The sequence below is a fragment of the Macaca fascicularis genome, chromosome 7 (assembly GCF_037993035.2).
Source record: "Macaca fascicularis isolate 582-1 chromosome 7, T2T-MFA8v1.1".
NCBI lineage: Eukaryota > Metazoa > Chordata > Mammalia > Primates > Cercopithecidae > Macaca > Macaca fascicularis.
Window position 1 is genome coordinate 169,931,558 of NC_088381.1, and position 23,292 is coordinate 169,954,849.

The following is a 23,292-nucleotide window of genomic DNA, read 5'->3' on the forward strand; positions in this document are numbered from 1 at the left end:
ATTCTCCTGCCACAGCCTCCCATGTAGCTGGGATTACAGGCACCCGCCACCACACTCAGCTAACTTTTGTATTTTTGTAGAGACAGGGTTTCACCATGTTGGTCAGGCTGGTCTCAAAACTCCTGACCTCAAGTGATCCACCTGACTCAGCCTCCCGAAGTGCTGGGATTATAAGTGTCAGCCACCACACCCAGCCTGAATCAAAATTTTAACATTTGTCTCTTCCTCTGGGTGGCAAACGTGATCCAGTCAGGACAGATTATATCCCATGTGAAGAGTCACCCTGAGAATTTGAGCGGGGCATGCTGTGTGGTTACTTGGACTCCAGACCCTTGTCTGCAGAACTGGTGGGACCTTGACCTGGTCCTGTTCTCCTGTCTGCACACACAGGCCATTGAGGTGCTGAGGCTGCAGCAGTGACAGCAGCACTGAGGGTCAGCTTCAGGGGGACACTCTTCAAGCCAAACAAAAAGTCTTCTAAAAAAATGGAACTAAAGATGGTCCCTTGATGTGGCGTCTCAGTACAGCTGCTGAGGTATCTCACAAGGCCACCAGCAAGTTAATCTGAGGAGGCATTTTCCTCTTGCAATCAGGAGGCTGTTCCAGCAGAAATGGCTCAAGGAGAAATTCTCCTCCCAGACACCCCAGTCTAGGGGGTGAAATTTCACTGGCTCATTGCCAGCCCCGGCCTCCAAATCTCTGTAAATTATGAGATCATAGAATGCATGCTTAAAGCCCCAGGCCTGTCAAGTTGCTTGGAGATACTCATACTGAGAATTTATTAAGATATTAATTTGGTTATCAGGAGTCTGGATGGGGATGAGAGGAGGGGATCTTCATTACATGCTGGGAAAATCAGAAATCAGCTCTAATTGCTACTACTCTTTCCTCTCCCAAGATGACTTTGCCAAAAAGCTGTGAGAAAAAGTCCTCAAATCTCAGAGATTGACTTGGTACTTGATGATACCCAGCTCGCTGGTGGGCCTGTGGCTACAGAGCCTCAGAGGAAGGTGAGAAGCTCTGGCCAGAGTCCTGCTTTGCTCCGCCTACTTGCCAGGGGCTTGGAGAAGTGTTTTGTTTTGTTTACTTTTTGGGAGTATATTCAAAGCATATTCACAGTAAGGAAAAAAAAATGCAGCCTGTGTCTTTAGGGACTGGGAGTCTCTGATTCCAGCACAGCCAACTGCCCAGCAACCCTAGAACTGGTAGGCTGACACTGGGCTGCTCCTCACGGTGGTGGGAGCATGGGCTGCTCAGCTGGGGCCATCTAAGGAAGCAAAGATGTGGTGCTGTCCTGCGGCTGGGGGAGCGGGATGAACTGGGATAAGGGAAGCCCAGGGCAGGGTGTTGGCACAGAGCTGGGAGGTGAATCACACCCAGGAACTGATGTGGCCTGAACTCCACAGTGACTGCCACCTGGGAACGCAGTTTACAGTCAGCGAGTGCTCAGGAGAACTCAGTAGAGGGGAACGTTGATGATTTAGGTATTTGGTTGGTGATCATGTTATCAAGTCAGATTTGCAGTTAAGGTGGTGTCCCGGACGTTTGTTCAGAGGGCTCCTTCCCACTTCTCATCTGTAATACCGGCTAGTGGGAAACCTGGCCCATGTCAGATTTGTATTAGGAACCATTGATTTCCATTCACGGGCTTACATTGAGGAATTCAAAGGTCTTAGAAGTAATATTCTCGTTAAGGCATCTGAGGTCTCCCGGGGCAGACACAGTCTTCATCTTGACCAGGAATGATGAGACCATCTTCTCCCCGTAAGGGACCAGCAGCATGTGTGGGACCACCCTGCCTGCACAGGTGTCCCCTCATGGGGTGCCTCTTGCCCATGCAGGTCACCAGGTGCTCTAGCCGCCCTGCCTGGGCTCAGGCATCAGCACTGTCCCATCTAAGGTCTAACCTCTCGGTAGGCCTCTGTCCTTGTCTGTCTAATGGGGATGATGGTAGCCCCTCTGTGTGTTCTTACTAGGATTAGTGGACTGAGAAAAGTTACGGTAATATATTACCAGCATGTAGAGAATACCCAATAATGATGAACTATTAGTATTCCTTAAAAGAATTAAAAGTGAAAATGGTAGGAAACATTAGTAAGATAAAATACAACAGGAAATTAATTTTTTTTAATTACTTAAGGAAATTCTTCAATCCACAAGGAACAATAAGAAAGTTAGATTTCCTAGCAGCTGAAAGGTCTTTTGCAGTTGAGGCTATACAGCTGGGCAGGGTTTCAGCTGAGCTAAGGTTGGAAGTCCCTGACCTTCGACTGTGGCCACCTGCGGAGCAGCAGGGAGAGCATACCCAAGCTCAGGCGAGACCCCAGCAGCCCCCAAGGCATGGAAGGAGCTGCCAGCCTTCTCTCCCTTGCCCTTCTCTCTCTACTCCCGACCTGCCAACCTTAGCCTAAAATCAGAGCTACTAGACTCACACTGTTGTAACTGGTTTTGTATTGTAAATGAGTCATTCTGTTATTTTGGAAACTCACGTCTCATGCCAGGATCTGCAGATAGTTCTTTTTCAAAATACTGTTTAGACAAAATAAATTTCTTTAAATATAATATCCCTACTTTAAATGCCTGGGGTGTTGCATGCTTTTTTCTAGGCTAGCAATGCTTAAAAGATGATTTCTATAATTTCAGTTATATTTACCTTTATATATGCGTTACTCTAAGTAACAAATGAAACAAACATGGATCTTCTAACTTTGGCTTTAAATCCTAAGAAGAGATAGATAATATATAAAAGAGTATTAAAAAGAAATAGAGAGTAAAGGTATATGTCGGGCAGATACAGAAGAAAAGCAAGGGTCATGACATTAATGCCAGGCAAAGCTAAATTGTGAAGACAAAACAATAATCAATGAAACAGGGTTACTCATCACGCTGAAGCCTACAGTGCATAGGATGATATAACTACCATGAATTTGTGTGGCCTAAATGATTGAACATTGAAACATATAAAGCAAGAAGTGTAGGGAGTTAAAGACAAAATTGGTGAGTGCGGTGCTGGTGGGAGACGCGCCTGGACTTCTTGGCCCTTTACAGGTCGTGTAGACGTGAGTTGTTATTACTGTGAGCCAGTAGAGACGTTCAGGTTTGGTGGCTGGAAAACAAATGCTCATGGTATAAGTTTTTAAACTTAATATATAATAGTTTACAGAGGAAACAGATGTGATTTCCAAAAATTTGACATAATTAGAAACCATAGTCTCACATTATAATGCAATAAAAATAGAAATAAACACACAGGCAGAAACCAGGCATCCCTGCGAGTCCCTTGGGGCGAGAAGAGCTTCGTCGCTTGGGCAAAACGTCCACGGAGGCAAGGACCGTAGGCTTCGTGGAAGCTTTATCTTCAACCTCTAGAACACTAGCACTGAGTAGACTCAACAAATCTTGTTAAATGAATAAGAGCTAATAATCCTAATAAATACGTTGAAAGCACTGTTCTAAGCATTGTACATTTATTATGTCACTCAATCCTCACAGTCCCTGTTTGAAGAAGGTGCTGTCCTCATCCCCATTTCACAGATGGGGGAATGGGAAGGGTGGGCTCAGTCACTTGCCCCAGAATTGACAGCTGATAAGTGGGAGACTGAGATTCAGGCCAGGCTGTCGGACTTGGCTGTGTTCTCATGTGCAGAACCACCATTGCCTCCAAATGCATGAAAAAATGAGATAAGGTAATGGCTTACAGAGTGTAAAGATTGTTATTAAATAAGAATGAAAAGAAATGATTTAAACACTAAAGAGGTAGAAAAGAACCAAAGTAAGTTGAAGAATTACTGTGTTCTTTAAAGACAAAAGCAGAAATGATTCAACTAAGGAAAAGAGAGAATGAAACCAAAGAGCAGGTTTTGGAAGGGGACAGATAGCCCCTGAAGTGGGGAGAGTAAAGACAAGTAGACCTGGAGCCAGTGGGGTGGAAAACGGTGAGAAATCATAGCGTGCAAGAAGTAGTAATCGTCGAAGGAAGGTAAATGCAAGCGTCTCGTGAATCTGAAGATGGCATTTGGTAAAATTCACTTTCCATTCCTGATTTGTAGTTTGTTTGCATATTTGTTAACTTTTTGAAATGATTTCAAAAGCATGGAAAAGTTGGAAGAATGATGCAAAGAATTTAATCCGAATTTCACCCATTTGTCAATATTTTGCCATATTTGCTGCACATTTCTCTATATGTTGTAATGAGCAGGCGGTCTTACCAGCCCCTCCTTTACCTTCAGGGCCCTGGACTCACCTCTTGTCCCCCTCGCCCCAGGCGGCTGTGAAAAGCAAAGCGCTGTGCCTCCCAGGCACATGGTCTTCTCAGAAGGGAGGAGCCCCAGGGAAAGAGGAGGCAGCCCCTTGCACACAGCCTATCCCTTGAGGGTTGTATTGTCCTTTCTTCTTGATTGTATAAATCTTCACTATTTTAGCTGGGCTCAGTGGCTCATGCCTGTAATCCCAGCACTCTGGGAGGCCAAGGCGGGCCATGATCGGCCAAGACCATCCTGGCCAACATGGTGAAACCCCATCTCTGCTAAAAATACAAAATTAGCTGGGCATGGTGGCGCATGCCTGTAATCCCAGCTCCTTGGGAGGCTGAGGCAGGAGAATCACTTGAACCCAGGAGGCGGAGGTTGCAGTGAGCCAAGATCGCGCCATTGCACTCCAGCCTAGGCAACGAGAGCAGAACTCCATCTCAAAAAAAAAAAAAAAAGCAAAAAAATCTTCACTGTTTGACGAGCTTGTTGATACCTCTAAACAGATTTTTTTAAATATATTTTCTCAAGTCTTTCTTGTTGCCCACTGTGCGTGTTGACTGTAACGTATCCGGCCATTACCAAAGCAGATTCCCTGGTAGTACAGAACACTCATTTCCAGGGCCAGGCGCGGTGGCTCACGCCTGTAATCCCAGCACTTTGGGAGGCCAAGGCAGGCGGATTGCCTGAGCTCAGGAGTTCGAGACCAGCCTGGCCAACATGTTGAAACCCCGTCTCTACTGAAAAAATACAAAAAATTAACTGGGCGTGATGGCATGTACCTGTGATCCAGCTACTCAGGAGACTGAGGCAGGAGAATTGCTTGAACCTGGGAGGCGGATGTTGCAGTAAGCCAAGATCGCCCCACTGCACTCCAGCCTGGGCGACGGAGCAAGACTCTGTCTCCAAAAAAAAAAAAGAACACTCATTTCCAGAGTCAAGTTATGTGATCACAGGTGGCACAGGGCCTGTGAGAACAGCCTGCAAGGACTTCCTGCCAGTCCTCTTCTTGCCCATCTGTGTCCCTACTCCACGGGCACCTGTGGACACCCTGACCTGAGCTGGTAAGGCTTCATCAGTGCGCACCTGGCTGCCTCCCTGCCTGCCCTCCGGCCCCGTGATCCCACATCCTGGAAAGTGTAAACTCTTTACAAAATTCCCTGTCTTTTTAGTGGGTTTTAGAAGAGAGTAGACTCAGATAAATGTATTCCATCCTACATCTGTAATCATAAAGCAAAGCGTTATTTGTGATGTAATATTTTTTAAAGAACACCATGAGAAGCCCGACTTGATTTATTGAATCGTGGCACACATGTCAAGTGAAATTTCAAAACAGGTGACGATGACATTACCTATTTGTTGGCGTGTGAGACATCGTGGACCCGGGGTGTGGGTAGTGAACAGAGGAGCCCATGAAGCCTGGCTGCCAGTGGTGCACTCGTCTGCACGCACCCGGGGACGTCCACAGTGTTCTCTCTGGGTTGGCCTTTCCTGTGTTGTTTGGATTTTTTTTTTTCTATTTTATAGTGAGCATGTATTATTTTTCTGAAAAGAAAATTCTTCAAAATAAGTTACACATGTTTACATATCACATTAGCCATCAAATACTCAGTTGTTTCCTGTAAAGACCAATGGTCACCTACACACAGAGTGAAAGATTTCATTTATAGGTTTTTATATGGTCCTTCTTGTAGTGCCCACCTTGTACGTTATTTTCCTGGAGTAAAAAACGTATATCACATTATTCTCTTCTCTTTTTCTGTTTAGAGACCCTGTTGTATTTTCGTTTTTTGCCCTCTGTGGGATTTGCTGCTGGCACTCAAGTTCCTGAAAGAAACTTTCTCTCATAGTCTCAAAAGAACCAGAAAGAACCTCATTTTTCAGATGTGGAAACTGAGGCCCAAAAAGGTCAAGCAACTGTTCCTAGCTGGCTAATAGCAGTGTCTCTTGCCTTTTTCGTCTGCTTGCTACTTTCTGGTTTTTATCCTCTTACCCATGTGAGCTTCCAGCAACACCTGCTCTGCCTCACCAAAAAAAAAAAAAAAGCTCCACTCCACCGGTCTTTTATAACCATCAAACTTTAAGGATATTTTTCCATTCAAATCTAGTTATGCCACAGATTGATAATACTAAGATGTCTGTGAACTCACCAAACGGACTGGCTCCCCCATGACCTAGTGGGTACATCTGTAATAATCGGATCTGGGGTTCATTCAGCCTCTTTCAGCCAACATTTAAGTAGTTCCTATTGCACTGCCCTGTTACGGGATCAAGAACAGCAAAGCACTATTGCTGTGCTGTTTATCAGGGCATATGCATAATTGTGTTATGCAGAACCAGACATTGTCAAATTGAGATTCCGCCTTTCATTTGGTACAAATTTAGTTGCTGAGTGCAGTGCATTCGAGGCCTGCTCGGACATGCCTGGAGAGGGTGAAAATGTTGCTTCCGTTAGTTGTTTCCGTTACCATCGGGACGGTAATAAGATTGAGTTATAGATGCTAGTAAGTCACTTGATACATGATTAACAAAAAACAAAAGCAACATTTATTGAGGACACGCTATATTTCAGGGATTTTTCTAAGCACTGTACATCTCTTAATTCGCATCAACCCCAGTAAAGACAATTAGTCCCATTTTCTAGTTGAGAAAACTGAGGCCCAAAGAGATCATTTTCTGCCCAGGGTCACTAAGGTAGTCAGAGATGGAGCTGGGATTCCAACCCACAGGTTTCGGTTTTCTGCCCGAGTTCTTAACACCTTTGTTTTACTGCTGCTTCCTGTCTTTGAGGCTTTCCAGATACTTGCTAAATGAAGGATTCCAAGTTAGAAATGAAGGGGGCAACTGTGCCTAGTAATGGCCATGAATGTTAAGTTTTTAGGTTAGCTATAAAACTTGGACCATAAAGAGCAAATCTTAGGAAGTACTGGATGTAGAAAAGTAGAATCTAGAGGACGGCCTGTGGAGGTTTCCCCAAATGCCACCACCTCTCAGATCACCAAACCGGGCTTCCACATTGAAAGACATGGGGCCGGCTCGTTCCGTGTCCAGACAGACACTTTCACTCTGCCTCCGGACAGCAGGCTCCCTGCTGAGTGGTCAGTCCTCACCTGAGGAGGTGGGGCGAGGGAAGGGGGTTGCCCACGGTCACTGTGGTGTTCTTTTTGAAATGAAACCTTCCAGCCACAGACACGAAAAGCCGTAGAGAGTAAGGCAGAGGATCGCCCATGCTTCTGGGAGGCAGGGGAGGGAAGCACCTGTCAAAGGGGGCCCTTTGAGGCCAACTGGGGCAGTGAGGCCAGGTCAGGGAGCAGGGCTTCAGGGCCAGGTGGACAGCCAGGAGGCTGGAGTCATGCAGTCCCTCACAGGCCACCCAGGCTTAGTCTGGAAGGCAGGTAGCACCTCCTCCTTCAGAGACCACTGAGCTCTCAGCTCCCCATGGAGCTGCTTGGCACCCGATTTCTAGTGCCGCCTCTCGCGGCTGCTCTGAAGAGTCCAGCTCGTGGAGGTCCCCCAGAGCCCTCCTTATACCTGCAGTTTCCCCACACCAAACCCTGCTGTGTCAAGAAAACGAATTCAGTGGCAGCACAGACGTATGGGTAGAAAAGGGTCCACTGTCTTTCAACACTTACCCGAATGCTAGAATGTTCCTCGTTTCCATGAATAATAAACATATCAAATCTTTAGGTGACATATTCTTCTCCAGTGGAAAAATGAACCTTTTAGCTGGTGAGCCTCTTGAATAACCTGCCAGCTGTATTACAGTCGTGTTACTTAGGGAGTGTGATTCGATGGACCCTTTGAGAAAGCGGTCGAAAGCCAAGGTTTCCAGGTGCAGCCTGCCCCCTCGAGTCCCCATTGAAACAGGAGGAGAGGGCGGGAGTGCCCGTGGGCTCTCAGTGGCTACTCTGCTTGTTGGTTTGCTTTCCCGCTGGTGAGCGGCCACTGAGCATCCTGGGGAAAGGGGTGTGAGGAGCAAGCTGGGGTTCGGCCCCGACCGGGGTGCTCTGCGTGCACTCCTCAGGGTCCCCACCCAGGTGTGCTGGTGACAGGCATGAGGGTACTGTCCTGGGGAGCTGCGTGTCACCGACAGTCACCACCCGAGGGGTGCCTGCTTATCTTCTATCCCCGAATCATCCTCCAGATCACGGATCTGTGTCCAGCCCTCCCCAGGTGCGGTCAGTCCCCTGATAGCAGCGTGGCTGTGGTGCCTGCTCATACCTGGCATGGGTAGACCAGCCTTAGCTCGGGAGGGCATGGATGGGAGTGATGTGTCTTTTTTCTTTTTTCTTACTTTATTAAAATAGTGAGTTTTATTTCGCATTTTTTTTTAATCTCCCCACCATTTCCATGTCTGATCACTGCTACTACTATGTCCTGTCATAACATTCCATACGTACTTAAAACCAAGCAGAGAGTGGAGTTCCGTCTTTAATAACTAAACAGGCATTTTGGGCTGGGCGTGGTGGCTCACCCCTGTAATCCTGGCACTTTGGTAGGCCAGAATGGAAAGATCGATTGAGCCCAGGAGTTCAAGACCAACCTGAGCAACATAGCAAGACTCTGTCTTCTACGAAAACAAATGAAAAGATTAGCTGGGAGTGGTGGCATGTGCCCGTGGTTCTAACTACTTGGAAGGCTGGGGTGGGAGGATCGCTCGAGCCCAGGAAGTTGAGGCTACAGTGAGCTGTGATCACACCACTGCACTCCTGTCTGGGTGACAGAGCAAGACCCTGTCTAAAACAAATGGGCATTTTGGACAATATATTCTTGATAATGGAACCTGGACAGCATTTATCAAACACGGTAGGGAAGGTTCTCATTCTGCATTATAAAAAGGACTGCCACATATCAACTGTTAGAGATAGGAAATAAGATGGAAAATTTTTAACTGTTTATTTTCTTAAAGAGACTTCCTGCCCTGCCAGAGATCTTCAGTAGCCCCCAGTCAGTCATCCAGAAGCCATTCACATAATTGATTATCTTGGCTTCCACTTTGAAAGAGAACCACCTTTTGCTATACTTGGCTGCATTTTTTGCTTTAATGTCTTCTGCAGAACTAGGTTCTTCTGGTGTTTAGACGTATTTTCCTATTTTTTGAAGGGTTCTTGACCTTTTCTTGACATTGGTGACTTGGAGTCTTTTCCATTCTGGTTTGATTTTTGTGCATGATTGACTAGAGTGTCTCGTATAGATTTCTTCACTGGAGATTTGTCCTCAGTTTCCTTCTCATCTTTGTCATCATCATCTTCAGCAGCAGCCAATTTTACTTTTTTCTGCGGAACCTTGCTACCACCTCCAGGCGGGATCGCTTTCCAGATGTTCTGAAGAGTTTCACATCCTCCTGTCTCTCTGACTCTGCATCTTCCTCCCCAGCTACTAAGTGCCATCCATTGATACGCACGGGCCCTGAACCACACTTCACCCACAAGGCCACAGGTGGTGGTATTTCAGAGCCCAAGGGAAGCCCTTGGCTGTACCGATGTTTTCAAAGCCATCAGTGTTACCTTAATATATCTACCTTCATCATTCATTGCCTCTGCTTCAACAATGCACAATTCATCCTTTGTGCCAGCCCCTACGACTGTTCTTAAAGACAGCTGGTACTCATTTTCATCATCATCCATCTTAAAGTGGTCATCATATTTTTTTTTTTTTTTGAGTTGATGAGCAGGTGAGGTGGAGGCTGGAACACAAAGTAGGTTAATACCAATACCAGGTAACTAATTCGAATCTTAGAGAGTGGAGCGGTGGGTATGTGACAAGTTCGAGGAGGCTGGTAGCTTGCGAGAGGGGCCGGAGCGCTCTGGCACTGGTTTCCCTCTGTCTCACCTCCCCAGAGATTGGACACACGTGTACATGCACACAGTCCTGATATCGTGGTTTCTGGCATGTGACATGGTACCTGTGTTGCTCTGTGGCCCTGATCCCCAGGCTGCCTCTGTGAGGCTGGAACTCCGGGAGCAGCCCAGGGCCCAGTAGGTCCTGGCACACAGGCCACATGCTCATTTGGTTGTGTTCTGCACCGACCCTCCCTGCTGCCATCCCCGGGCTGGACGTCATTTGCAGGAAGAGCCAAGCTTCAGCAAGAGTTGGTGTCTAGAAGGAAGCACTTGAACCTCCTCTGTCGGAGACATGGAGAAAGGAGGTAGAGAACATAAAAAGGGACTGAAAAAAATGTGTGTGTATTTTCAGTGTATCTTTTTCACACCCCTACACTGCTTTGTCTGCTGGTAAACACACTGAAGGTTCTGGAATCAATTTCAAGATGGAATTGAAAAGATACTATTACATCTTCTTGTCAAATGTTAAGAGCTGTTACTTTTCCTGAGATGGTACCTGCCGTTGTTCTTTGGGTAAATGAGCTACTGCATTGCTGGAGCTTCTGGTCACCAGGTGCAGTAATAGTGTTAATAGTCAGCGTTTCACCAGGCGTGCTGGTGTGAGTGGAAGGTGAAGCGATACGGGCTCCACAGAAGGTGTTGAGCGTTTACTAATCAGTGCCCTGAGTGTCTGTTCTCCACAAGGCTTGCTAGAACTAGAGTCTTAAGTGGGAAATATGGCCTGTATCAGGACATAATGCTGTGCTGGATTTATATCTTTATCCCTAAGAGTTTGTTTGACCTGTCTTAACTTTTCCCTGTTTAAAAACAAAAAAAAAAAAAAAAAAGGCTGAATCTTCCAGTTCAGCTAACGCCGTTGAATTTCTCTTGTCCTGCAGCCGGAGTGAAGGTTCATTCTGAATGTGCGTGTGTCCACAGGAGATTTTACAGATGAGGAGCCTGAAGCTGAGAATAATTTCATGAGTTTACCACGTTCTGATTTAGCAGAGTCTGAACCGGGGGGAGTCCGTTTGCTCTTCCGCATGACTCTCTTTACCGAAAAATTCACTGAAGAGCTTTTCCGAGGAAAGCAGCCACTCCTGGCCTTCGCCCCTTTCCGCCTGACTTCTCTCCAGCCAGGTGCCCCTCCACTGCACTCCACTGCACTCCACTCCACTCCACTCCACCCCACCCTACTCCACTCCACGTTTCAGCCTGACCTCTCTCCATCCGGGCGCCCCTTCACTCCACTCCACTCCACTCCACTCCACTCCACTCCACTCCACCCTTCCCCACCTATTCTCTGGTAGAGGCTGCCAGTCTTCATGGGCAGAAAGTATGAATGAACTAGAATTTGGCTTCAACCACTGCTTTTTGAAATGAAAAATCTCTGCCTTATTAAATTATACTGTTAATTTCGTGAGAAAGGAAAGATGGGGTTGGTGGTAGAAAGTTGTGGGGAAAGTGAATATTACCCCTTTCTTCGTATGCAAATAAAACCAGGCAAACGAATCAGAAAAACCCAAAGGGCTTAAGGTAGGAGCAGCTCAGGTTTGGGAGGGAACCCCAGCTTGGTCCTGTGGTTAGCAGATCTTTCTCTCCAGGAAAGATGATGTAACCTTGGTAAATGTGTACAACAAAGCTGGATAAACCACAGCATTGGAACATTCATGGTGGATTGTGAGCCACGGGTTGTCTCTATCCAAACATGTAAATAAGAGTGTCAGTGCAGAAACTGCAGACCAGCCCCACGTTACCAAATTTATACCCAAATGAAGTGTACCTGGCGGTACTGTTCCTTTTGCCCGAAATCTACCCACACAGAGTGGAAAGATGGTTTCAGCGTCCCTGGTGACAGGAAGGGCTGTGCACTGCCTCTCCTGGTTTGTCATGGAGCCCGGCCAAACAGACCTAGCTACAGGCAGCCACACGCTGGAACGGGGAACACTTAGGGTGGGCACGGCCTCTTCTAAAATCCTGTCTGCTTTCTACAGCCAGTTTGCTTCAACTCCTTCACATTGGGTGGTACAGACAGACCCGGAGGGAGGCGGGGCATTGGCTTCATTTGAATGAAATGATATCCATTTAGAAACCTGAGCAGAGTCACATGTGTAGGGAAGCTAAGATACTATATCTCATCACACCTAAGGCACTGTTAATTGTAGCCCAAACCATTTTTAAAGAATTACAAAAAAAAAAGTGAAAGATGTAACTTGATTTTAGAAACAATATGGAAAATGTATGTATTAGAATGGATAAAATAAGACACTTGCACTTTGAAATTAAGAAAGATTTATTGTAAATTTCAGAAGCATCAACTGAGTGACAAACAGTGTGAGAAGATTAACCCAATTTTGAAGTTATTTAGGTGCTAAGGGTCAGGGTAGAAGTGAGTCTTGACATTTCGTAGATATATAGAAGTGCGCATTTCATTGTTATGTTTATCGAGCTTTCAAGTGGTAGAAGCTTGGATTTATAGAGTGAGAGATCCTTGTTACCAAAAATGAGGACTGGCAGGCCTGTACCCAGGAAGGCAAGTCGGGATTGCCTAGAAGAGGGCTGAGGGCTGAGTTCATGGGCTGTAGCTAAGGCCCTTCTCTTCTGAAGGAGAACTGCCTGCCTCTGGCTTCTTGGTTTCAGTTCTCCTGTGTCTCTCCTGAAATAGGAGATCAAGTTGGATCACTCATCTGCTTCAGATCCCCTGGTTAGAATCTCTCTTCCCACAGTACTTTTTAGATGTTTCTATCAGGGCACCTCTGACTGCAGATTCCACAGAGGAGAAATGCCTAAGAGCAGTTTCTCTGAAGACCTGAGTTTTATCTTAAAAGTTTATGTAGATGTTGCATTCTACTCTGATACAGGTGGTGTTCTTTGGTATAAATATATTTCAAATTACAGTACCTCTCATTTAAATTTCCTGAATTTGTTTTCCTCAGATGGATCTGTTCATTCCGCAAACATCTGTGGTCCCACTATGTGCTGGCCAGTTTTAGATACCGAGGATAAAAATGGTGAAAAGACAAAAGGTCGTCCTCTGGGAAAATGTATAATTAAGCAGGCAGTATGATTAATGGGGGGTATGCAAAATATAATCAATTGTCCTCATTTTTAAGGTACTGTCTTTTGAGGAAAATTGATTTTCCAGGAGAATGCAGCCTGATTAATCTCTCCTGTAACTTCAGGCCCCCCGTGATTGACAAGTGAGTGCCTCTAGACAGTCCCCCCGTTTAATGCGGCCTTCAGTGCCCTCCCAGCAACTTCAGCCTCTCCTCAGCTGTGGTTCCTGTTCTCCCTGAGCCTTCATCCCCAGATCTCCCAGCAGAATTCATCACCTCCCATATTCTGGTAGTTTTAGGTCAGATACTGTGTTTTAAGGTATCTCTATATCGTCAATGCCTAGCACAGTGCCTGGCGTGTATGTATGGGATGCGTTTGGGAAAGACTTCCTAGTGATGCAGGCTGTGTCCTCATGGTTGGGGCTGCTCTGAGACTGTAGTTTTCTTTTTTTGTTTTTTTTTTTTTTTGAGACAGAGTCTCACTCTTTCTCCAATCTGAAGTGCGGTGGCGTGATCTCAGCTCACTGCAACCTCCGCCTCCTGGGTTCAAGCGATTCTCCTGCCTTAGCCTCCCGAGTAGCTGGGACTACAGGCTCATGCCATCATGCCCAGCTAATTTTTGTATCTTTAGTAGAGACGGGGTTTCACCGTGTTAGCCAGGATGGTCTCAATCTCTTGACTTCGTGATCCACCCGCCTCGGCCTCCCAGAGTGCTGGGATTACAGGCATGAGCCACCGCGCCTGGCCTTGAGATTTTAGTTCTTGTATCCCAATTGCTCCCCACCCATGCTTTAGATCTGATAAACACGTCGTACCACAGTTTTTATTTTATCCATTTGCGAGCGTAATTACTGATCTTTCTTTTAAGAGAGAATCTTCATATAAATAGAAAAAAAAAAATAGAGATCACCTAGATCTCCTTATCTTAATTGGGAAAGTTTTTCAATTAAAAAAAAATTCGAAGCTTTAATTCTTCAACATGAAACACTATGTAGAGGAACGTTAGAAACTGTGTTGGGGGGCCGGGCACAGTGGCTCCCGCCTGTAATCCCAGCACTTTGGGAGGCCGAGGCAGGCGGATCACAAAGTCAGAAGTTCGAGACCAGCTTGACCAATATGGAGAAACCTCGTCTCTACTAAAAATACAAAAATTAGCCAGGTGTGGTGGCGGGCCCCTGGAGTTCCAGCTAATCAGGAGGCTGAGGCAGGAGAATCGCTTGAACCCAAGAGGCAGAGGTTGCAATGGGCCGAGATCAAGCCCCTGCCCTCCCGCCTGGGCAACAGAGCAAGACTCAGTCTCAAAAAAAAACAAAAAACAAAAAAGAGAAAAACTGTTCGGATTTTGTGTGTGCAAGTGTGTCTTCCAGTCTCAGGTAGATCCAGGTGAGTTTAGAGGTCATCGGTGTTGACGCATCTAAAACCATGCAGGAAACGGCTGACGATCGTGTGCCTGAGTGCAGCCCTGGAGCAGCCCAGGGGTGCCCCAATTGGCAACAGTGGGAGTTGGGAAAAGAGAGGGAGGCCAGAGGGTGGGTGTGTGCAAAGAGACTCACGTCTCACTAGGTTCTTTCCATTTTCATTTTTTAGCCATATGCAGGTATCTTTAGCCTTTTTGTATTTGAAATATAACTTACTTACAGAAGCATATGAAACAAATATGTAGTGAATAATTATAAAGCAAATTCCCACATAACCACCACTCAGGCTGGGCACCCTAAAAGCCCCCGTAAGTCTTTTATAGTTTTAGGGATGCCTGTTTCTACCTGTAAATGGAATTATACTGAATAAATCCTCCTTATCGGCCCCTTTGATGCAACAGTATTCTGTAAGGCGTATCCATATTGTGTATAGCTGTATTTCATTCATCTCTATCGCTTTGGAATGTTACAGAGACTGCATTTGCATTTACCTAATCCACCACTAATGGGCATTTGGTTGTTTCTAGTCTGAGCTGTTAGGACGGTGTGCTGTGGACATTCTTTTACCTCGGTTGCGATGCACATGTGTGTGAGTGTCGTGAGGTGGCACGCCAGGAGTGCTGTCCTGGCTGTCAGCTGCGTGTATCCTCAACACCACTGATAACGCACTGTCCCGCCCATGGGTGGTGTTCGGGCTCCAGCCACAAAGCAGCTCCTTGAGGCACTATTTGGTGTTCGCAGTAGTGGTTTTAATTTGCATTTCTCTGGTTATTATTAAGATTGACGATCCCTTCATAGTGATTAGCCATTTGGATATATTTTGTGAAGAACCTGGTTAAGACTTTTGCCTGTTTTTCTGTTTGTACTCTGAAGCTTTCTTACTGAGTTATTGGACATGTTTATGTATTCTGGGAATGAGTCTGTGGGTTATATGTATTCAAATAGTTCTATCCTGTGACTTGCCTTTTCATCCTTGTGGGTGTCTTGGTGAAGAAAAATGTTTAGTTTTAATATAGATCAACCAGTCTTTTAACGATTACTGGCTTTGTGTCTAAGGAAGTCCTTCTCTACTTCTTTCCCTACGTAAGACATTCTTCTATATTATTTTTTAAAAGCATTAGAGTTTTGCCTTTCAGATTTAAGTCTAACCCACCAGCAGTTTTTTTTTAATATATATGTATATAATTTGATCCAGTTTCTTCCTTTCTTTCTTTGTTCTTTTCTTTCCTTTCTTTTTTGTCACTGTGTACCTAGTTGTCCCAACGCAACATGTTGAAAGGCCGACTTTTCCTCACTCTTCTGCAGCCTGCTGCTGTCACAAGTCAGGTGTCGATTTACGCACAAGCCTGTGTGACAGCACAGAGCCTGGCTGCTTTCATTCGTGAAGCTTTACAGGAAGTCTTGATTTCTAGAACAGCAAGTCCTCCAGCTTTGTTCTTCTCGGGGGTGTCTTGGTTAGTCTTAACGCCTTGCATTTCCACATACGTTTTAGAATCCATGTATTCAGTTCCACAGAAGTGTGTGTTGGGATATGGATTGGGACAGCATTGAATCCATAGGTCAGTTTCTTACTCGGGTAACTGTTATCCACGGGCTGCCAGAGCAAGCATCAAATCAATGGTTAGCTAGTAAAAGCTGCCCTCTGAGTCGGAGATGGGTGCACGGGCCGTTCTCACTGCTCCTGTCAGCGTTGCGCAGAGGTTCTGGTCAGCACAGTAGATAAGAAAGAGATGAACAGTGTGGGGACTTGCAGATGAAAGGAAAACCAGAGGGATTTACAGATATGTTATCAGAACGCATGAGAGTTGAGCAAGATAGCTACATATAGAAGGGATACTCAAAAACCATTTTTTCTCTATTGCAACAGCAGTTAGAAAATTAAATGTTTTTAAAGATACCATTGATGATGACATCAAAACATAGCAAATACCTAAGAATAAAATCTAAAAATTAATGCTTCACACATTTTTGAAAGAAAATTAGAAGACTTTGTTGGGAGACATTTAAAGAGAACTTGAGTAATTGGCAAAATAGTCCATGTTCGTGCACTGGAAGACTCAATCCTGCCAAATTCTTAAGTTCTCCCCAGATCTGTATGGGAAATACAAAGGGCCACAAGCAATGAAACCATGAGGAAGGACCAGGCGCAGGAGTCAACTAGACATTAAGTCCTTTAGGGCTCTAGAAACTGAGACTCCAGGTGGTGCAGGATGAGGCAGTGGCCAAGAAGAGAGAGAACCCTGCCTGCACAGACCGTGCTCTAGGACAGAGGGGACACTAGAAGTCATGGAGAAATGGTCATTTCAAAAAATGGCATGTAAATATTATCTTTAAAAACAAAATAGTACTGCTGAGCTTTTGTTTACTTGGTGGGGGAAACTCATCCTCTGCTAAGTTTCCTCATCTGGGACACAGAGGGGAATGGAATTTAGTACATATTAATGACAAATCCCAAATTTGCCTCAAGTTGTTAGTTCAACTTTGTTCCTACTCGCTTTGTACTAAGAATAAATATATTTGAAAGACAAGATGGCACCGTCGCTAAAGGTTGGCTCCTGCCTTTCCGAGAGCTTGAGCACTTCTTTGTGTTTTGCGGGAGATCTCTTATCTGTAGATTCGCCACTTGCATAGACCTCCCCGGGACCCTGGGAGCGCCGTGCATGGGAGAATGCGTGTGGGGCTGGCGTGGCGGCTCACGGTCATCCCAACATATTTGGGAGGCTGAGGCAGGAGAATCACTTGAGCCCAGGAGTTCAGGACCAACCTTAGCCAACACAGTGCGATTGTGTCTCTATAAACAATTTAAAATTTAGCCGGGTGTGGTGGTGCATGCCTGTATCCCAGCTACTCAAAGGGAGGGCAGGAGGATGGCTTGAGCCTGGAAGGTCGAGGTTGCAGTGAGCCAGGATTATACCACTGTACTCCAGCCTGGGCAACGTAGTGAGACCCTGTCTCTAGTTAAAAAAGTAAAAACATACATGGAAGCTGAGGGTGGTGCTTGACCTGATCTCGCTGTGGTCTCTGTGTCTGAAACTTGGTTGCATCAGCTGCTTAGTGAATACTACCTGAGTGACCAGGAAGTACTTCCCACCCTTATGAGCCTGCACCTCCTGGGGTATCTTTTGAGTTGTCACTGTCTAGGCTGGTGGTTTTTGCAGCTGTGTCTCCTTGCTCCATCGGGGTAATGTTTATTTGGAAGACCCCAACATCTGTGCAGCAGAAAGTCCTGGTTCTGCTGCCTTTCTGCAGCTGCGATGCTGAAAGTTGATCCTTTATGGTTTCTTGGAGCATTTCTTTTGACCACCAAGACTTGTCGTGTAAATGTGAGCTTGGCTTCTTTTTTTCAATCAGTTTCCTATCCACAAGCAGTTTACATGGTGCCTCTTGGTGCATAGTGACGATTTAGTGATTCAGCCTTACTTCCTCATAGTCTGTGATTTGGTGGCTAAGCATGTATGTCACAGCTCTCACTCCCTTCTGTAATTGAGGTGCATGTTGCTAGCAGCATCAGTGAAGCTGACTGTGGCATTCACCATTTAGGACTCACTTACAAAAGCCTTCACCGCCCAGTAGTGGTCTCCAAACTCTTCTGTCCACGCTTGCCTGGAAGCAAAAACAACCTCCAGCACACACCTCCACTGCGTCCAAATTCGTCTATTGAGTATTAGTATGTCGTAATTTCTTGTTCTTTGTAGAAGAAAAAAGTATAAATAGACACTGCTGTTTTCTTTCTACATCCCAATCTTGAGTAACCCCCAGGCTCACCCCGCACTCTGGAGACCAGTGGCCAGTGAAATGCATTCAATTCCTGTGCCTCCCTGACTGTTGGGGCCAGGGGCATGTAGAAAGCTAGACAGGAGTGCTCCCATCCTACTTTAAAGGACACCTTTGTTAAGCATCTCTATTTATCACTGATTAATAACAGGCTTCCTTTTAGTAAATACGTTTTTGAAAGAATAGCACATTTTTTCTCTTTTTTTTCTCTTTTTTTTTTTTTTTTTTTTGGAGACAGAGTCTCGCTCTGTCACCCAGGTGGGAATACAGTGGTGTGATCTCAGCTCACTGCAACCTCTGCCTCCTGGGTTCAAGCGATTCTCCTGTCTCAGCCTCCTAAGTAGCTGGGATTACAGGCACCTGCCACCACCAGCTAATTATTTTGTATTTTTAGTAGAGATGCGGTTTCATCATGTTGGCTAGGCTAGTCTCGAACTCCTGACCTCAGATGATCCGTCCACCTCGGCCTCCCAAAGTGCTGGGATTACAGGCATGAGCCACCACGCCCAGCCAGAGTAGCACGTTCTTATCTCCACTTTCTTTCTGTCGTTTTGGATGTCCTGGGTCTTTTCTCCTCTCCCCCTACAGGTTTTGCATGAGTATGTCCGTGTATATTGCTCCTGGGTATGATTGAGGATTTATCTTGAACTATTTGGAAATTGTCTCAAATTCACAATAACATGTTAATTAGAATAATGGGAAAAGCTAAAATGATCTATACAAGTATAAGGCATTTGTAATAACACTTTACTGTTAAAAATCAGAATGCATAATGGTATAAAGCATATTCTTCCACCACCTCCACCCATTTTTATTTCCCAGTGCTACAGTCCTGTTAACACAGCAGAAAATAAGATTTTTAAAATATGTTGATAAAGAAGTTGTTAACTTGCATTCAAAAAAAAAATATGGAAATATTTGATAGGGCCAAGGATGCATTTTTTTACTTTTGTACCCAACTCATTGTTACAGGTTTTTTTAAAAAAACAGTAAAATTCTTAAATTCTTAAAAAAAAAAAAAATTGGTCAAATGAGATTTTTTAAATGAAAAAAAGAGCTCATAAGATTATAATCACAAGCATATCTGCTTATAGTCTATAAGCAAAAATAGTACAGAAACACCCTGTCTGGAAGCCTAGGATAATTGAAATTCACTTGCCTTTTAGAACATTTTGGATAGAAATTTTATTAAAAACAGTGTTACTCTGCTCTTCCTTCTTAATTGTAATAAATTTGCTTTTGTGTTTGGATGACAACTTAGTCTTTATTCTGAGTATCAGTTCCTGTGCAGTGTTTATAAAACGAAGGATACTTTTAGGGCATTTCAAGGCATATGAGTTATTTAACTCCACTCTGAATGATCCAACATCCTTTTGAGTTTCAGTTCCCTGAAAAGGGTACATTTGGCCCTCGTGTCTGTATCTGCCACTTCATCGCAGCGCAGCCTTAGGCAAGCTATGCTGGCTCTCGTACCTGTGTCCTTGCCTCCAGATGGGGTAACGGCACTGGCTTGGACTGCTGTTAGGAGGATTTGGCGAGGACATGTTCTTGAAGAACTTAACTGACCACTCCTTAGGAGCCAAGCTGTGCATAGCATGGCTCATAGGGGGAATGGTGGACTCTCAGCTCTCCGTAGTGCCAAGAATGTGAGAATGCCAAACAGCTCCAAATACACAGGCCGCAACAGCACACATGAGCTCATTTCAGGTAATCCTGGCAAATTAGGATACAAAGGTGTAGAACTGATGGGAATTGAAGGCAAGCAAAGCGGTAATTCCAAAAATGAACCTTTTTCATCGAAAAAGGCTTGGATATCTGAATGTGAAGAGTCCTGAACATTGTAATGATGGTTACTCGTTTCAAATAGTTGCGCAGCCACTGAGTTCTTAGAGTGTTTAGGAATCAAGTTTTTGTTCTCGTGGTGTTTTAGGATCCTACAGGCAGTACACTCCACTCCCGTGGCCTTGCGTGTGTGCTTCTGGTCTCTGAATGCAGTGTAGGAAACGGAAGCGGTAGCTTCCCACAGAATGGGTCTGCTCAGACAGGAGAGTCTGTGTGTGTGCCTGTTATTTGCAAGGCTCAATGTTGGGCATTTGGGCATATAGAGAACTAGAAGACATAATCACACGGCACCTACCCTCAAAAAGCATCTAGTTGGGAGTAAGAGGTACTAAGCAGAGCGCTGTTTAAAGCTCTAACAAGTGCCAAATGACTTGCTCAGAGTCATACATCTTACCTAGGCAGTAAGGAAAGGCCTTGTAGAAGAAACCTCAACAGGAAGTTGACAGTAGGGACAGGGAAGGGAAAGAGGAGTGTGGAAATGCTCAGCACCAGAGGAAGCGCAGGAGCTGCAGGAAAGCAGGAAAACCCGCCACCCCCAGGACACTCCCTGGAGCGAGGCTGGCATGAGGCAGTGGGTCTCAGGGCCCCAGTGCTCCTAAAAAACTATGCAGGACCCGAAAAAGCACTCTTTATGTGAATTTAGCTATTGCTATTGACCAATTTGAAATTAAACTGGAAAAATGTTTAAACATGTATTAATTTATTAAAATATAATAAACCTATTACATTTTAACAGAAATAGCACATTTTTAATGATTTAGCCACGTTGACCAGTGGCTAACACTGGTGAGCAGTGGCTCACACCTGTAATCCCAGCACTTTCGGAGGCCGAGGCAAGTGGATCACTTGAGGCCAGGAGTTCAAGACCAGCCTGGCCAACATGGTGAAACCCCGTCTCTACTAAAAATACGAAAATTAGCTGGGTGTGGTGGCGCACATCTTTAGTCACAATTGCTGGGGAGGCTGAGGCACAAGAATCTTTTGAACCCAGGAGGCAGAGGTTGAAGTAAGCCAAGATCACACCACTGCATTCCAGCCTGGGCAACAGAGCGAGACTCTGTCTCAAAAAGAAAGAAAGAAAACACCCATGTTTTCCAAAACAAAACCTAATTTAGTGGTAAGAGTAGCATAGTTTTATACTTTTGCAAATCTCTGTAATGTCTGGCTTAATAGGAGACATTAAGACAAGGATTCCCCTGTCCGCTTCTGCATTTGGTCTGTTGCCATATATTGCTCTGGTGGAAGTTTGGAAAAACATGGTCGGGAAGGGAGGAGTATTTTAGTAGCCTTTTCAGATAGTCGTGGACATTTGCTTTGATATTACACCAGAACTTAGCATGGGTAGTTTCTTAAAGGAATCTGTAATGTGGAATCTGAAACCGTATAAGTGAAAGCTGTCTGTAAATTTTATTCCTTTAAATCAAGTGGTCTACTTTGTCCTTTGAATGGCTCTTTTGCTCTGGAATGGTGTTAACACTATTTATTCATCATTTGGAAAATACTTGTTCACCGAGTTATGCAAATCTCCTAAGTCATTTTGCAAATCTTTGACGCATTTCAGTATGTGTATCAGTCAGTGCCATTTATTAATATCACCACTGATCTCCTCTTCAGCCCGGGGAAGCTGTCACACTCCCAGTGGCAGATAGTTTTCCAGACTTCCCAGAATACTGGACAGTCATTCAGAGCTTGGTTTGAATTTAGCTTCATCCACTTGCCAGCCCTGCAGTGATTTTTCTAAACCTCTTTCTTTATCTCTGTTGTGCAGTTATAAAGATTAAATGACAAGAAAGTGTCAATCTGTGTAAAGTTTTTAGGATGATATCTGGCCCAGGTAAGCACTCACTAAGTAACCGTTATCGTTACTGCTGTTTCTAAATTGCCGTCATCATTAACGTCAGTCATCGTGTGTGATAAGCCTTGACTGTAGACCAGGGTGAGGGAAATGCAATGTGCTTGGTGGGGCTGTAAGGTGCTAACTCTTTGAATGTTTGGAAGGAACATCAGTTTGGACTGTTACATCTTTGGACTGATGCCAGTTGCTCTGTCTGTCATCTAGCAAGCATGGACAACCACCTGCCCTTCCCATGTTGTAAGCTGAGAGCCTATAGACAGACAGAAGGAGGCACCCTTCCCCCTCTGGTCTTTTTTACACTGCCTGAACCTAAATTCTGCAGCTATCACCTGGTGTGAATGTGTCCACGCCCTTTCCCCAGACATGGACCTTACTGGTTGCCTCTCATTCCGTTGCCCAACACGGTGCCTGTGATGATTGCTGCTCAGATAGTACTTGTTGAATGAACACATGTAGATGGAGTTTATTTCGAACAGTGCTCTCAACATGGTTTGAAAGACTTAAAAAGCGTAACAACTTCATCATACCAAACATATAGTATGACCAGCAACTAGCTGGTTTTTTTCTTTTTATTTTCTTTAGGGAATATTTAACCTTTGTATACCCCACGCCATCTCCTTTTTTCTTGAACCTCTACCAAAATAAAAATAGCAGAAAGCTTAAATGTGTTTCACAATAACTTTGCATTAAGCACTTTTGTGATCGATATACTTTGCTTTCTGCTTTTCAGATGTTCCTCCTGCTGATCAAGAGAAGCTTTTTATCCAGAAGTTACGTCAGTGTTGCGTCCTCTTTGACTTTGTTTCTGATCCACTAAGTGACCTAAAGTGGAAGGAGGTAAAACGAGCTGCTTTAAGTGAAATGGTGGAATATATCACCCATAATCGGAATGTGATCACAGAGCCTATTTACCCAGAAGTAGTCCATATGGTAAGTGATTGCAGGTTAACCAGTGTGTCCCGGTTCTGATTTAGAAACAGGACAGGGCAAGACATCTGAGCCTAACACAGTGCTACCCAGGAGAAGCATCCTCCTGTTCCAGAATTTGTAGTTGTACTTGAAGAATGAAAATTTTCTTTGTATCCTGGATTATAATGATAATAATAGTAAGGGAAGTCAGTTGCCTTCTAGGGACCAGTCTAAGTGCTTTGCATTTATTAACTCATTTAATCCTCACAACTACCCTATGGGGTAGAAATGTTAGAATTTGTATTTCTATGTATTATTTTATGCTCTTTAAATTTTTTAAAAATGTATTTAACATTAATATACTAGTGC

General features: G+C 44.8%; 1 protein-coding gene across 29 annotated transcripts in view; it reads left to right on the forward strand.

Annotated features, from left to right (window-relative positions):
• PPP2R5C (protein phosphatase 2 regulatory subunit B'gamma) overlaps positions 1-23,292 on the forward strand; it is a 166,428-nt gene that overhangs the window by 71,954 nt on the left and 71,182 nt on the right. For 23 of the 29 annotated variants that reach the window (XR_012416140.1, XM_065518501.1, XM_065518504.1 and 20 more), the window contains one exon: positions 22,745-22,944. Coding sequence is in view for 24 of the 29 variants with exons in the window: in XM_065518501.1 (XP_065374573.1) it covers positions 22,745-22,944 (200 nt within the window). In the remaining 5 variants the exon portion in view is untranslated. Of the gene's footprint in view, positions 1-22,744; positions 22,945-23,292 lie in introns of those variants that run through there. The other 6 variants (XM_065518503.2, XM_073998250.1, XM_073998239.1 and 3 more) reach the window with 1 other exon arrangement.